This window comes from Zea mays, chromosome 5 (genome assembly GCF_902167145.1).
Source record: "Zea mays cultivar B73 chromosome 5, Zm-B73-REFERENCE-NAM-5.0, whole genome shotgun sequence".
NCBI classification, from domain to species: Eukaryota; Viridiplantae; Streptophyta; class Magnoliopsida; order Poales; family Poaceae; genus Zea; species Zea mays.
The window spans coordinates 19,746,751-19,762,762 of NC_050100.1; the positions used below are offsets into that span (position 1 = coordinate 19,746,751).

Below are 16,012 nucleotides of genomic sequence, written 5' to 3' on the forward strand. Positions count from 1 at the left end.
ACTAGAGCCCTGGACTTCCAATAACTAGAGAAAGCTCAGATCGAACGGTGTAATGCGGTCAAGCCTGACCAGGTCCGGACATCGTACATATAATATTTTATTATCACGTGAGTGGCGCTGTTAGCGGTACTACGGGCATGTTTGGTTCACTACCCCAACTGCCACAGCCTTAAGTTAGGCGTGCCAAAGTTTGTAGGTAAGTGTTTGGTTTAATGGCTAACTTTAGGCGACCACAAAAAGTTTGGCGACATTTTTTAGGTTTGCCACAGAATTTCACGCCACAGCCGGGGCGCTGGAATCGGCCGCCACAACACCTCCAACACGCCGCATTTCTCTCCTACTGCACTTCTCTCCAAGAACACGAAGCCGACTACCACCCTCTCCCCAGTCCTCACATGCCGGCGGAGCATCTGGACCCCCACTCCAAATTCATGCTCCGCTAGAAGATCCTCATGTGAAGTCATCGGATCTGCTCGTCGGATCTCCAAGCACGGTCAGCATCCCTTACGATCCCTTATCTACTTTTCATCTCCTCCAAGCACTATCAAACAAAGAAATTAGTGGATTGGAAGCCGCCATCACGTAGAAGCCATTAGATCTGGGGCCTGCGCTGTTCAGCACATGCTAGTTGCGCGGGGTCCGGAAGCCATCAGATCTAGGGGTGTTGCGCTGGTCGACACCATCCCCTGCTCCCACCACGAAGTCATCGTCGCCATCAGTGACTTCCAATTTTTTTTCAACGGAAGAAGCTGTATGGATGTAGTTGGAAGCTACGAGATGGATGCTGCCCCTGTTTGTCTCGTTGCTTCATATCCCACTTGTGACAGAAACTTGCTCTAGGATAGTGCAGCCAAGATTGGAGTTCTAGTTAGAATATTTCCTGCTGCTACCTGTTATCTGCTAGTCACGTCCTCCTCCTGCTACCCTGTTGATGGTGCCTGTCTGCAGCTGCTAAAATAACTAGCTTAGTGATGAGCAGTACCTAAAACAACTAAAGTATGTATAGTTAAAGGCAAGTAGTACTTGAATTAATGCTACTACCGAATGGGATTTATAACTTCCTAAGTTATATGTTATGCATTAGTAGTGTTCTCAAATTTCTACGGTTGTGCATATCTCCCCATGGACATCTCAAATATTTTATCTAAATCCTCACAAAATCAAGTGCATTAAAATAAGACAGATAAGTGTGTAAGGCTCCAAATATTTTATCTTTTGGTTCTCAGGTCCATTTGCAAGTAAGAGACTTTCATTTGGTACTGCTTCAAGGTGCGTGAATGTTTGATGGCATGCAAATTCATTTTCATGTCAAGTTTACATTGTAATTAGTTTCTAATTTATCTAGATGGGTGTGAAGGAGATGTATCTTCAATATTACAATAGTTACAATCAGTACCTACGAAGAAGAAGGGTGCTTATTTGCACTACCATTTGCGTGGTTTTTTTGTGGTATAAACTGGCTAGATTACATAAGAAGAGTATTAAATATGGTCCTTTGTTACTAAGAGATTTGGAACGAGAGAAGCGGCTCAACCGGCTGTATAATGGGACAGAAGCCAATTGTATTAGTGAGTTGCGCATGTGCAAATTTGTTTTCCATAGGTTATGTAGCCATTTAAGGTCTCGTAAGCTGTTAGAGGATACTGTCAATGTCTCTGTTGAAGAACAGGTTGCTATGTTCTTAAAGTTTGTTGGCCATAGATGGACAAATAGGTCAGTTGGGTTTGAATTCCTACGGTCTGGAGAAACAGTTAGCAGGTACTTCAACCTTGTTTTAGATGCTCTATGTGTCATGTCACGTGACCTCATTACTATGAGAACCACAGAGACACATCCAAAGATATCTAGTAGCCCGGGAAGATTTCACCCTTACTTTGAGGTAACATATCTCACACACATATAAATGGAATTGATCCTTATATTAGGTACTTACAAATACCTATTTTTCTGTTTGGTAGAGATGTGTAGGAGCACTCGATGGCACACATGTACCAGCATGGGTCCCCATTTATATGCAGGATAGGTTTAGAGGTAGAAAACACTACCCAACACAAAATGTGTTAGCTGCCGTGGATTTTGATCTTAGGTTTACATATGTGTTGGCTGGATGGGAAGGATCAGCTCATGACTCATTTGTGCTCCAAGATGCATTGTCACGTCCCTCAGGCTTAAAAATTCCCGAAGGTAGTAGACAAGACACACGAGTTACCCCTTTTTTGTCTTTAAAATGACTAGCTAATTTTAGTTAAATCCAATTGTAGGTCATTTCTTTCTAGCAGATGCGGGTTATGCAGCACGACCTGGCATATTACCTCCATTTAGGGGTGTTCGGTACCATCTTAAGGAGTTTCAGGGTACTAGGCGGCCAGAGAATCCAAAAGAACTGTTCAACCTTCGACACTCTTCTCTTAGGACAACGATAGAATGAGCATTTGGTACACTCAAAAACAGATTTAAGATACTCACAAGCCAACCGTTCTTCCCTCTCAAAACTCAAGTGAAGATAGTTTTGGCTTGTTGTGCTTTGCACAACTTCATAATAGAGGATGGTACTGATATTTATGTTTATGAAGATGAGGCATGGTTTGGAAGTCTTCCAAGAAGCAGTCGTGCCCATGCTGATATGAACAGAGATAATAAACTTTGGGCCATTATGCGTGATCAGCTAGCGCAACACATGTGGGACGATTTGGTAATTTTTTGTTGTATTTTCTATCATTATAGCTATATTGTTTATGCTTATAATAATTTGAGATATTTTTTGCAATTGTAGCAGGTGATCATGGGTACTATCTAGGTTGATGGATGGCAATTGATGGAGATATTTGGTGGTTGTGACTGCTGTTACATTGCTCTTTTTGTTGATTTTTAACTTTGAGGGTACCAATAAGCATAGTGCATAGCACCAGTACTTTTACAATTATGGAATCTCTGCAAAGCAAGGAAGACATTATACTGTAATAATTTTTGCTCCAATTTCGCATTGCAAATGTTCTATTAGTGTCACATTTTTCTCTAATGCTTCTAGTGAAAAATGAGACCTTTTGGAGACAGTTTCTAAATTTTGTGTGCTGCTAGCCTAAATTATGTGTTGTTTCATAAGCTCAGTTCTATTAAAAAAGTGTGGCACAAATTGAGTTAAGTGATAAACCAAACAGTAGCCGCACATTTAATGGTGTGCCTAACCTTAGGTGTGGTAGTAATCCAAACAGCCGCCACACATTTATAGGTGTGCCTAACCTTAGGCGTGGAGATAAACCAAACAAAGAACTAACCTTAGGCGTCTTAGGCACGCCACAGATGTGGCAGGGTGCTAACGTTAGGCGTGGCACATTACACGTGCAACCAAACACATCCTACATCTTCTGCTACTGGGACCATTGTGGCGCAACGGGTTAGCAGACCGACCAAGAAATCTACAAAGGTGTATGGGCCGGATTGGGTGGATGGGCTGCAGCTGTGCTCGCTTTGCGAATAAGTAGAACGAGAGTTGCCTGGTGAAGGGCATGTAAGAATTATTCACTACAACTTCTTCTCCAAGTTCTACTGCTCGTCCGCCGCCACTCTTCTTCCTCCTTCCCTCTGCTACTCCTAATCGTTCTCTGCTACTCTTAATTGTTGTTCTCTTCTACTGCTACCTTGTATCCATACCGAGTTGTTAACAGTGGTATCAGATTCAACGATCCTTGGCCGATCCTCGCGTTCTCGCGCTGGATCCTTCTGGTGTTCATTCCCATTTCACTCGTTTTCGCCGTCAGCAAGTTCTCATGAATCCAGATACTCAGATCATCTTGGACGAGATCGCTCGCCGATTCGCTGATCATGATGCCAAATGGGATCGGCGCGCGTCGGAGCAAGAATCTCGCTGGGAGGCGGTGTTCTCTGATTTTGCCAAAAACCAGAGCGATCGTGTCGGGGCGCTCGAGAAAGCCTCCGGTGCGTTCGACGAATGGCGTGTGGGGATGGAAGGTGCCGTGGATGATCTGCGCTTGGAGGTGGGCAAGATTGCGCGTCATTGGGAGCGGGCTGTCGTGGATAAACCGACCTCGATGGTTGGGGTACTCGCGCCTTCCCCTGCGGCTGCCGAGCACACATCCGCCGGATCTCCTACCAACTCGCCCCATGGGCATCACGTCGAACTTCATTCCTGGGAGGATGAGTTTGGGTCGGTCACCACCCTTATTCATCCCCCGGTCAAGGGTATGTGCCAGTCCTTGCCTTCGGTTCTCCCAATTCCTCGAATTGAGTCGAAACCAATTGAGATGTCTAGTGCACGTTTGGAACAAGCGCTTGCGGGTGGTTTTGGCAGGGCTGTTCGGGGTCGTTTGCCTCAATTGAATTTTCCATCATTTGACGGGGAAAATCCTAAATTATGGATCCGTCGGGCGCATGATTATTTTGATATGTATAGCGTCGAACCCCATTTATGGATCAAGGTGGCTTCGATGCACCTGTTGGGAGCTGCGGGTCGTTGGTTTTCTTCCTTGGATGATAGGGGTCAGGATCTGCCATGGTCTGAATTTTGTCAAACTTTGCTAGAACGATTTGGAAAAGATGAGTATGAACTTTTCATTCGTAAACTATTCAATGTTAGGCAGCTCAACACGGTATCTGATTATGTGGAGCAGTTTACGTCCATTGTTGATAATCTTCGTGCATATGGTCAGCTTATGGACCCCATGTACTTTGTGCAACGCTTTGTGGACGGGTTACGTGAGGATATTCGTGCTGCTGTTTTTGTCCAACGACCCACTTCCTTGGATACTGCTGCCGTTCTCGCATTGTTGCAGGAGGAAGTTGCTGGCACCACGAGGCAGATGGAGGTTCGTCGGTGTAACGCCCCGAATTTTTTGCAGTTGAATTTTTTCTTTCTTTACTCGCCAAAATTCGGGCGTTACCTTTTCTTTTTCTTTTTCCCCTCGCTAAACCTTGACCTTTTTCAAAGTTTAGCGGGATTCGGTTTGGAATTCCCGTATGTATAAAAACCCTAAATACTTTATGTTGTTTGATGCACCATGCCGCCCTTGCATTTTTGGTTGTTTGAAAGTGCAATCGCATTCATCTAAAAGATCGGATTTCGAGAACAAGCGGAAAATCTTTTATCTTTCTTTCTCTCTCTTTCTCTCTCCCCTTTCTCTCTCTCTCCCGCGCCCTGGGCCGACCCCGGCCGGCCCAGCCGCCCCCTGGCGCCCCCCCCTTGGGCCCAATTGGCCCAAGCCGCCCCCCCACCTCCCCTTTTTCCCCAAACCCTCTCCCTCTCCCTCTCATTTTCTCTCATTCTCTCCCTAGCGCCGCCCCTACCCCTGCCCTAAGCCGCCGCCGCCCCTGCCCCCTACCCTAGGCCGCCGCGCCGCCCCCTGCCGCCGGCCGCCCCTCGCCGTCGATCCCCGCCGGTGAGCCCCCTCCCCCTCCTCCCTCTCCTCCCTCCCCTCTTCTCTCCCCACCCCCGCGCGCCCCCTGGCCGCGCCGGCAGCCGCCCCAGCCCCGCCGTGGCCCCTGGCCGCCGCTGGCCGGCCCTCGGCCGCGCCCAGCCGGCCCCGGCCGCCGCTGGCCCGCCCCGGCCGCTCCCCTGGCCGCCCTGGCCCGGCCGCTGGCCGCCCCCAGCCGCGCCCCGCCCGGCCGCCAGCCGCCCCTAGCCCGCGCCCCGGCCGCCTGGCCCCCTGGCCGCGCCCCCCTGTCCCGGGCCGGTTCAGCCGGCCTCGGCCCCGGCTCAGCCGCCCCCGGCCCCAGCTCGGCCGCCCCCCGCGCTCGGCCGCCCCAGCTCGGCCGCCTGCCCCCGGGCCGGTTCAACCGCCCCTAGGGCCGGTTCAACCGCCCCCCCTCTGTTTTTTTATTTATTTTTTATTTTATTTTATTTACTTTCTGTGATTATAATTACTGTATTTTAAGTAGGCTAATCACTGTTCATGCTATGGGAAAATAGGAAGTTTAATTTAAAATTCCGTTATGCTATTGATTCACGTAGTTAATTGTTTACCCTGTGCAATGTTGATCAACTAAAAGTGATTAGGTTTCCATTAGTATATATAAATATATATAACAGAATTATTTTGTTAAAAACCAATTGTGTCATTAGTGCATAAGATTTAACCCCCTGCGAGACCCTTTCCTGTTTCTTTCTAACCATAACAAATGCGATATCGAATGTCATACTTGATGCATATTCGCTTTATTTGTTATCTTGTATGGTGTACTGTTCTTTTGTATTAAATATGTGGATGGATGTATGTATGTTTGCGCTCGCATAGAGAACGATTCGGTCGAAGAGCCCGAGGAATTCGCAGGAGAAGCCCCTGAGCAGCAGTCGGTTGGTGGAGGCAAGTGTCCTTTGACCTATCTCTGTCCTATTCATTATTTAATTCACCTCCCGCTTACACATTTATGCCTAAGGATTGACTAGCTTTTGTTATCCATGTCCTTGTTTACCTATCTGGGTTGGATTATTACTGTTTAGCTTTATGCTATTGCTCAACTCTAATCAATGAACATGATGTGGTTATCTATGATACGCTGTTTTCCCGTTCTTCTTTATGATCATACTTGTGGTTTTCAAGGGGACTCGAGCGGTTTCTCGAGTGCCTCTCCGTAAGGACCTGTTCTATGGATGACCGCCCGGGAAAACAGTGCAACCATGAGGGTGGAATGGGGTGCCCTTAGCTGAATAATTAGAGGATCCGGGATGTAGTTCACTTAGCCGTCGTGCCGTCAATGGGGCTCGGTGTATGCGGCTCGCTCTGCCAAGTTTGGGTTCGCCCCTTGGGGAGGAGTGCGGTGCATTTAGGAAACCTAACGGGTGGCTACAGTCCCGGGGAATCTTTGTAAAGGCTACGTAGTGAAACCCTGCCTATTCACCTTGGTAGTGTTTAAGGGTTTGATCGGCCCGAGGCAAGAGGGAATCACGGCTTGTGGGTAAAGTGCACAACCTCTGCAGAGTGTTATGAAACTGATATATCAGCCGTGCTCACGGTTATGAGCGGCCAAGGGAGCTCCAGTGATTAGTGGTACTTGATCAGAGACATTGTGGTACAGGTGGTTATGAGATTGATGGTTCTGGTTATGATTATGGTATTGGTAAGTGGTATTCTTTCCGTTTGGAAAGGGTACATCGGGTTAATAACTTGGGTTAATGCTAAAACTTGGCTTTCTACTAGTAAATAATAATCTGACCAACTAAAAGCAACTGCTTGACTTATCCCCACATAAAGCTAGTCCACTACAGCCAAACAGGATACTTGCTGAGTATGTTGATGTGTACTCACCCTTGCTCTACACACCAAACCCCCCCCCCCAGGTTGTCAGCATTGCAACCACTGCTCAGGCGAAGATGAAGCTGTGGAAGGAGACTTCCAGGAGTTCCAAGACTACGACGAGTTCTAGGTGTGGGTTAGCGGCAACCCCCAGTCGGCTGCCTGTGAAGGCCGCGTTATCTACGTTTCTTTTCCGCACTTTGATTTACTGTAAGAACTATATGGACGTCTCAGACGTATGATGTAATCGACTATTTCCCTTATTAATACTATTTTGAGCACTGTGTGATGATGTCCATGTTATGTAACTGCTGTGTACGTGAATAACTGATCCTGGCACGTACATGGTTCGCATTCGGTTTGCCTTCTAAAACCGGGTGTGACATAAGTGGTATCAAAGCCAGGCTGACTGTAGGACCGCTAACCTAGAGTAGAATGGTCGTTCTAAGGACTATAGACCTCTGTCTCTTCCTTGACTTTGATATCCCTTCAAAAGTTGGTCCTACTGACCAAACCTATGTTCTACTACATATTATACCTTGCTGAAAATTATGTTTTATTCTGATCCTTCATTTATTTATGATTCATTACTTGCTGGTCATATTAATTCTATTCTCACCCCTTTTGCTTGCGATGTCTTTTGTAGATGGCTCGACTTAGACACACTGCACGAAAGTCAGTCATCCCCTTCTTACCCTCCCGCCTTGCTGAGCGTCCGCTTCGCCGTCCCGTGGCCGGACAGTCCAGCCACTTGGAGAGACTACACCACCGCCTGCGTGAGGAGCAGGAGCGTCGACGACAGGAGCAGCAGAGCTCTTCCTTCTCGCTCCACCAGGAGATAGAGTCTGTGAGGAGCTGCTCCCCTGTGCTTCCCCTGGAGGCGCCCCCTGCACCACCACTGGGCGCCCCAGCTTCTGGAGTAGCTGCTGGAGGAGACCCAGACGACGGAGATGGCGACGACAGCTCGAGCCACGACACCGACTTCTCTGCTAACCTTGAGCCGGAAGGATGGGTTGCTCGACCCATCACTCGCGACGCTGCTCGCGGGTGTCACTTCCACGATGCGCTCGACACCCTGCTACGTCGGGCATTTGACCGGCATACTTGGTCCGTCGAGTATCGCTGTGTGGTCTACCAGCATAGTCGCGGGGTCTACCCGGACCGCTGGGAGGCAACTTGCTTGGTGCGCTGCCCGGAGAACAGTCTCCAGGGAGCGGAGGCCTGTTCAGAGCACTATTCTATCTCTGAGCGGGACTCAGCTGAGGCAGCCATGCAAGATGCTGCACGGCGTGCGCTTTCGCACTACTGCTCGGTTTTCGGTGGGGCAGCTGACGGTCTTGACCTGAAGTATTACCCCCGCCGTTCATCTGGCAGCACAGGAGGCGTGATTGTCTCACCTGTCGGTGAGGGCAATCCTAGGTTGAGCAGCACAGTCAACCTAGCCGCCGTGCTAAACACGGAGCTGGACCATGCATTAGATGAGCTGAGTAGGGCTCGTGCTGAGATCGCCCAGCTGCGGGCTGAGCGCGCGGAACGTCGTTATCTGGATGGTGGTTCCCCCGCTCCCGTCGGGACTCAGCACCCGTACCGCTCACCTCAGCGTGGACACCAGTCTTATGGCAATCCCGCCTGCAAGACCAAGATAACTCTAGAGCCATAGATCGTTAGAGTTGGATCTTGTAATTAATACGAAATATATACGTAGAAGCTTCAGTCTTAGCGTTAGTCTCGGTCTTAGTTAGTCTTAGTTAGACAGGGTAGTTTGCTATATCCTGTGCATCTATGTTTGTCATGATGAACTATGATTGGTTTGGATCTTTGTAATGATTGTCACCAGAGTGTGGGTATCCCCTGCATTTTGGTTTACCTATTATGTTAATAAAGTTAGTTATATAGTTGGGAAAACCTTTATTCTACTTTCCTCTTTTTCTGAGAAGCTGTGTGGCCTGTGTTGGAGATCAGTGAAGATGCTCATCTGTTCAGTGCTGTTGAGGAATTCTATTCTCTTTTCTTATGCTGCAAGATTTGCCAGATCAGTTCTGATGTGTGGTTGCGTTCTGCAGATGTCAGAGAACAGGCGCAGAGGAGGAAGGCGTGCTCAGCAGGAGCAAGCCGGTCAGCAAGATGAGGCGCCCCAGCAGCAGCAGCTGCCGCCCCCGCCCCCGATGTCGATTGAGCAGATGTTTCTGATGCAGACTCAGGCAGTTCAAGCCATCGGTCAGACTCTGGCCGCCATTCAGCAGCAGCAGCAGCAGCAGGCTCCACCTCAGCCTCAGATGCCTCAGATGCCCAGAGACAAGCGTGCTGAATTCATGAGAGGTCATCCCCCAACGTTTGCTCATTCTTCTGACCCTATGGATGCTGAAGATTGGCTGCGCACTGTGGAGCGAGAGTTGCATACCGCTCAGTGCGATGACAGGGAGAAAGTTCTGTATGGTCCCCGTCTGTTGAGAGGAGCAGCCCAATCATGGTGGGAGTCTTACCTCGCCACCCATGCCAACCCCGACACCATCACCTGGGAAGAATTCAGAGGTAGCTTTCGTCAGTACCATGTGCCTGCAGGTCTGATGACAGTGAAGAAGGAGGAGTTCCTGGCCCTTAAGCAAGGGTCATCGTCTGTCAGTGAGTACCGGGACAAGTTTCTGCAATTGTCTCGCTACGCTCCCGAAGATGTCAACACCGACGCCAAGCGACAATACCGTTTTCTGAGAGGCTTGGTTGACCCTCTGCAGTATCAGCTGATGAATCACACCTTCCCAACATTCCAGCACCTGATTGACAAAGCAATCATGACAGAGAGAAAGCGCAAGGAGATGGAAGATCGTAAGCGCAAGATCAGTGGACCCCAGCCTGGAAGCAGCAGCCGTCCCCGTTTCTCAGGCAATCAACCTCAGCAGTTCAGGCAGAACCAGCGTCCACCTCAGCAGCATCAGCAGCGTCAGCAGTATCAGCAGTTCCAAAGGCAGTATCCTCAGCATCAGTACCAGAATCGTCAGAGCAATCAGTCAGGAGGAGGTCAGTTTCAGAGGCAGAATCAACAGACACCTCGTCTTCCTGCCCCAGCAAATCAGCAGAACAGTCAGGCAGCACCAGCTCAGGTTGGAAACAGGGCATGTTTCCACTGTGGAGAGCAAGGCCATTGGGTGATGCAATGTCCGAAGAAGGCAGCCCAGCAGCAGTCAGGCCCCAATGCCCCAGCAAAGCAGAATGTGTCTCAGCCTGGAGCAGGCAACCGCTCTCAGCAGCGCTATAATCATGGAAGACTGAACCACTTGGAGGCTGAAGCAGTTCAGGAGACCCCCGACATGACAGTAGGTATGTTCCCAGTCGATTCCCATATTGCAGAAGTGTTATTTGATACTGGAGCAACACATTCTTTCATTACTGCATCATGGGTAGAAGCACATAATCTTCCAATTACCACCATGTCAACCCCTATTCAAATTGACTCAGCTGGTGGTAGAATTCGAGCTGATAGCATTTGTTTAAATGTAAGTGTGGAAATAAGGGGGATAGCGTTTCCCGCCAACCTTATAGTAATGGGTACTCAGGGAATAGATGTCATCCTAGGGATGAATTGGTTAGATAAGTATCAGGCAGTTATCAGTTGTGATAAAAGGACAATCAAGTTGGTGTCCCCACTAGGAGAGGAAGTGGTGACCGAGTTAGTCCCGCCTGAGCCAAAGAAAGGAAGTTGTTATCAGATAGCTGTTGATAGCAGTGAAGCAGACCCAATTGAGAGTATCAAGGTTGTGTCTGAATTCCCAGATGTGTTTCCAAAGGATTTACCGGGTATGCCACCAGAGCGGAAAGTTGAATTTGCTATAGAGCTTCTTCCTGGAACCGCCCCTATCTCTAAGAGAGCTTACAGAATATCTGGACCAGAGTTGGTTGAGCTTAAGAAGCAGATTGATGAGCTGTCAGAGAAAGGTTACATCCGGCCAAGCACCTCGCCTTGGGCCGCCCCTGTCTTGTTTGTGGAGAAGAAAGATGGCACCAAGAGGATGTGTATCGATTATCGAGCTTTGAATGAAGTCACGATCAAGAACAAGTATCCTTTGCCCAGAATAGAAGATCTGTTCGACCAGTTGAGAGGAGCCAGTGTGTTCTCCAAGATCGATCTGAGGTCAGGTTATCATCAGCTCAGGATCCGACCTTCGGACATTCCGAAGACGGCATTCATTACCAAGTATGGTTTATATGAGTTCACAGTGATGTCTTTTGGTTTGACCAATGCACCAGCGTTCTTTATGAACTTGATGAACAGTGTATTCATGGATTATCTTGATAAGTTCGTGGTGGTATTCATTGATGACATTCTGGTTTATTCTCAAAGTGAAGAAGAGCATGCAGATCATTTGAGGATGGTATTGCAGAGATTGCGAGAGCACCAGTTGTATGCAAAGTTGAGCAAGTGTGAGTTCTGGATCAGTGAAGTCCTGTTCTTGGGTCACATAATCAACAAAGAAGGATTGGCTGTGGATCCGAAGAAAGTGGCAGACATTCTAAACTGGAAAGCGCCAACAGATGCTAGAGGAATCAAGAGCTTCATTGGAATGGCCGGATATTATCGGCGATTCATTGAAGGGTTTTCGAAGATTGCGAAACCAATGACAGCGTTGCTAGGCAACAAGGTTGAGTTCAAGTGGACCCAGAAATGCCAAGAGGCCTTTGAAGCGCTGAAAGAGAAGTTGACAACAGCGCCTGTCCTAGTCTTGCCTGATGTGCACAAGCCCTTCTCTGTGTATTGTGATGCTTGTTACACAGGTTTGGGATGCGTGTTGATGCAAGAGGGAAGAGTTGTGGCTTACTCGTCCCGACAGCTGAAGGTTCATGAGAAGAACTACCCAATCCATGATCTAGAGTTGGCAGCAGTGGTTCACGCACTGAAGACATGGAGGCACTATCTGTATGGACAGAAATGCGATGTTTACACAGACCACAAGAGTCTGAAGTACATATTCACTCAGTCGGAGTTGAACATGAGGCAACGAAGATGGTTAGAGTTGATCAAAGATTATGAGTTGGAGATCCATTACCATCCAGGAAAAGCGAACGTAGTGGCAGATGCTTTGAGCAGAAAGAGTCAAGTCAATCTGATGGTCGCTCGTCCGATGCCTTATGAGTTGGCCAAGGAGTTTGACAGGTTGAGTCTCGGATTTCTGAACAATTCGCGAGGAGTCACAGTTGAATTGGAACCTACCTTGGAGCGCGAAATCAAAGAAGCGCAGAAAAATGATGAGAAGATCAGTGAGATTCGGCGATTGATTCTAGATGGCAGAGGCAAAGACTTTCGAGAAGATGCAGAAGGTGTGGTATGGTTCAAAGACCGCTTGTGTGTTCCCAATGTCCAGTCTATTCGGGAGTTGATTCTCAAGGAAGCTCATGAGACAGCTTATTCGATTCACCCTGGCAGTGAGAAGATGTATCAGGATCTGAAGAAGAAATTCTGGTGGTACGGAATGAAAAGAGAAATCGCAGAGCATGTGGCTATGTGCGATAGTTGTCGAAGAATTAAGGCAGAACACCAGAGACCAGCTGGATTGTTGCAACCGTTGCAGATCCCTCAGTGGAAATGGGATGAAATTGGCATGGATTTCATAGTCGGATTGCCTCGCACTCGAGCCGGCTACGATTCCATTTGGGTAGTAGTGGACCGTTTGACCAAGTCAGCCCACTTCATACCTGTCAAGACCAACTACAACAGTGCAGTATTGGCAGAATTGTATATGTCTCGGATCGTTTGTCTTCATGGTGTGCCAAAGAAGATAGTGTCAGACAGAGGAACGCAGTTCACCTCTCATTTCTGGCAGCAGTTGCATGAAGCCTTGGGCACGCATCTGAATTTCAGTTCAGCTTATCACCCGCAGACAGATGGTCAGACTGAAAGAACCAATCAAATTCTCGAAGATATGTTGAGAGCCTGTGCGTTGCAAGATCAGTCCGGATGGGACAAGCGATTGCCTTATGCAGAGTTTTCCTATAACAACAGTTACCAGGCCAGTTTGAAGATGTCACCGTTTCAAGCGCTGTATGGAAGGAGTTGCAGAACTCCGTTGCAATGGGATCAGCCTGGAGAGAAGCAGGTGTTTGGGCCAGATATTTTGCTTGAAGCCGAAGAGAACATCAAGATGGTTCGAGAGAATCTGAAGATAGCGCAATCGAGGCAGCGAAGCTATGCAGACACAAGAAGAAGAGAGCTGAGTTTTGAAGTCGGAGACTTTGTCTATCTGAAAGTGTCACCGATCAGAGGAGTCAGAAGATTCGGAGTCAAAGGCAAGCTAGCACCCCGCTACATTGGTCCGTATCAAATTCTCTCAAAGCGTGGAGAAGTGGCTTATCAGCTCAGCCTGCCAGAGAATTTGTCTGCTGTGCATGATGTCTTTCATGTGTCTCAGTTGAAGAAGTGTTTGCGTGTGCCAGAAGAGCAGTTGCCAGTGGAAGGTCTTGAAGTCCAGGAGGACTTGACCTATATTGAGAAGCCAGCTCAGATCCTTGAGGTTGCAGATAGAGTCACCCGAAGGAAGACCATTAGAATGTGCAAAGTCAGATGGAATCACCACTCTGAGGAAGAAGCAACCTGGGAGCGTGAAGATGATCTAGTGGCTAAGTACCCAGAGCTCTTTGCTAGCCAGCCCTGAATCTCGAGGGCGAGATTCTTTTAAGGGGGATAGGTTTGTAACGCCCCGAATTTTTTGCAGTTGAATTTTTTCTTTCTTTACTCGCCAAAATTCGGGCGTTACCTTTTCTTTTTCTTTTTCCCCTCGCTAAACCTTGACCTTTTTCAAAGTTTAGCGGGATTCGGTTTGGAATTCCCGTATGTATAAAAACCCTAAATACTTTATGTTGTTTGATGCACCATGCCGCCCTTGCATTTTTGGTTGTTTGAAAGTGCAATCGCATTCATCTAAAAGATCGGATTTCGAGAACAAGCGGAAAATCTTTTATCTTTCTTTCTCTCTCTTTCTCTCTCCCCTTTCTCTCTCTCTCCCGCGCCCTGGGCCGACCCCGGCCGGCCCAGCCGCCCCCTGGCGCCCCCCCCTTGGGCCCAATTGGCCCAAGCCGCCCCCCCCACCTCCCCTTTTTCCCCAAACCCTCTCCCTCTCCCTCTCATTTTCTCTCATTCTCTCCCTAGCGCCGCCCCTACCCCTGCCCTAAGCCGCCGCCGCCCCTGCCCCCTACCCTAGGCCGCCGCGCCGCCCCCTGCCGCCGGCCGCCCCTCGCCGTCGATCCCCGCCGGTGAGCCCCCTCCCCCTCCTCCCTCTCCTCCCTCCCCTCTTCTCTCCCCACCCCCGCGCGCCCCCTGGCCGCGCCGGCAGCCGCCCCAGCCCCGCCGTGGCCCCTGGCCGCCGCTGGCCGGCCCTCGGCCGCGCCCAGCCGGCCCCGGCCGCCGCTGGCCCGCCCCGGCCGCTCCCCTGGCCGCCCTGGCCCGGCCGCTGGCCGCCCCCAGCCGCGCCCCGCCCGGCCGCCAGCCGCCCCTAGCCCGCGCCCCGGCCGCCTGGCCCCCTGGCCGCGCCCCCCTGTCCCGGGCCGGTTCAGCCGGCCTCGGCCCCGGCTCAGCCGCCCCCGGCCCCAGCTCGGCCGCCCCCCGCGCTCGGCCGCCCCAGCTCGGCCGCCTGCCCCCGGGCCGGTTCAACCGCCCCTAGGGCCGGTTCAACCGCCCCCCCCCTCTGTTTTTTTATTTATTTTTTATTTTATTTTATTTACTTTCTGTGATTATAATTACTGTATTTTAAGTAGGCTAATCACTGTTCATGCTATGGGAAAATAGGAAGTTTAATTTAAAATTCCGTTATGCTATTGATTCACGTAGTTAATTGTTTACCCTGTGCAATGTTGATCAACTAAAAGTGATTAGGTTTCCATTAGTATATATAAATATATATAACAGAATTATTTTGTTAAAAACCAATTGTGTCATTAGTGCATAAGATTTAACCCCCTGCGAGACCCTTTCCTGTTTCTTTCTAACCATAACAAATGCGATATCGAATGTCATACTTGATGCATATTCGCTTTATTTGTTATCTTGTATGGTGTACTGTTCTTTTGTATTAAATATGTGGATGGATGTATGTATGTTTGCGCTCGCATAGAGAACGATTCGGTCGAAGAGCCCGAGGAATTCGCAGGAGAAGCCCCTGAGCAGCAGTCGGTTGGTGGAGGCAAGTGTCCTTTGACCTATCTCTGTCCTATTCATTATTTAATTCACCTCCCGCTTACACATTTATGCCTAAGGATTGACTAGCTTTTGTTATCCATGTCCTTGTTTACCTATCTGGGTTGGATTATTACTGTTTAGCTTTATGCTATTGCTCAACTCTAATCAATGAACATGATGTGGTTATCTATGATACGCTGTTTTCCCGTTCTTCTTTATGATCATACTTGTGGTTTTCAAGGGGACTCGAGCGGTTTCTCGAGTGCCTCTCCGTAAGGACCTGTTCTATGGATGACCGCCCGGGAAAACAGTGCAACCATGAGGGTGGAATGGGGTGCCCTTAGCTGAATAATTAGAGGATCCGGGATGTAGTTCACTTAGCCGTCGTGCCGTCAATGGGGCTCGGTGTATGCGGCTCGCTCTGCCAAGTTTGGGTTCGCCCCTTGGGGAGGAGTGCGGTGCATTTAGGAAACCTAACGGGTGGCTACAGTCCCGGGGAATCTTTGTAAAGGCTACGTAGTGAAACCCTGCCTATTCACCTTGGTAGTGTTTAAGGGTTTGATCGGCCCGAGGCAAGAGGGAATCACGGCTTGTGGGTAAAGTG

The 16,012-nt window shown here is 49.1% G+C and overlaps 1 protein-coding gene across 1 annotated transcript; it reads left to right on the plus strand.

Moving 5' to 3' along the window:
• The first annotated feature begins 230 nt into the window (after nt 1–230).
• Nucleotides 231–2,695, plus strand: LOC103626059 (uncharacterized). The gene is made up of 5 exons (XM_020537620.2): nt 231–493; nt 1,227–1,269; nt 1,346–1,879; nt 1,959–2,184; nt 2,262–2,695. Exons 3-5 carry the CDS (start codon nt 1,346–1,348, stop codon nt 2,426–2,428), a joined length of 927 nt encoding a protein of 308 aa, XP_020393209.1. The 5' UTR covers nt 231–493; nt 1,227–1,269; the 3' UTR covers nt 2,429–2,695.
• The last annotated feature ends 13,317 nt before the right edge of the window (nt 2,696–16,012 follow it).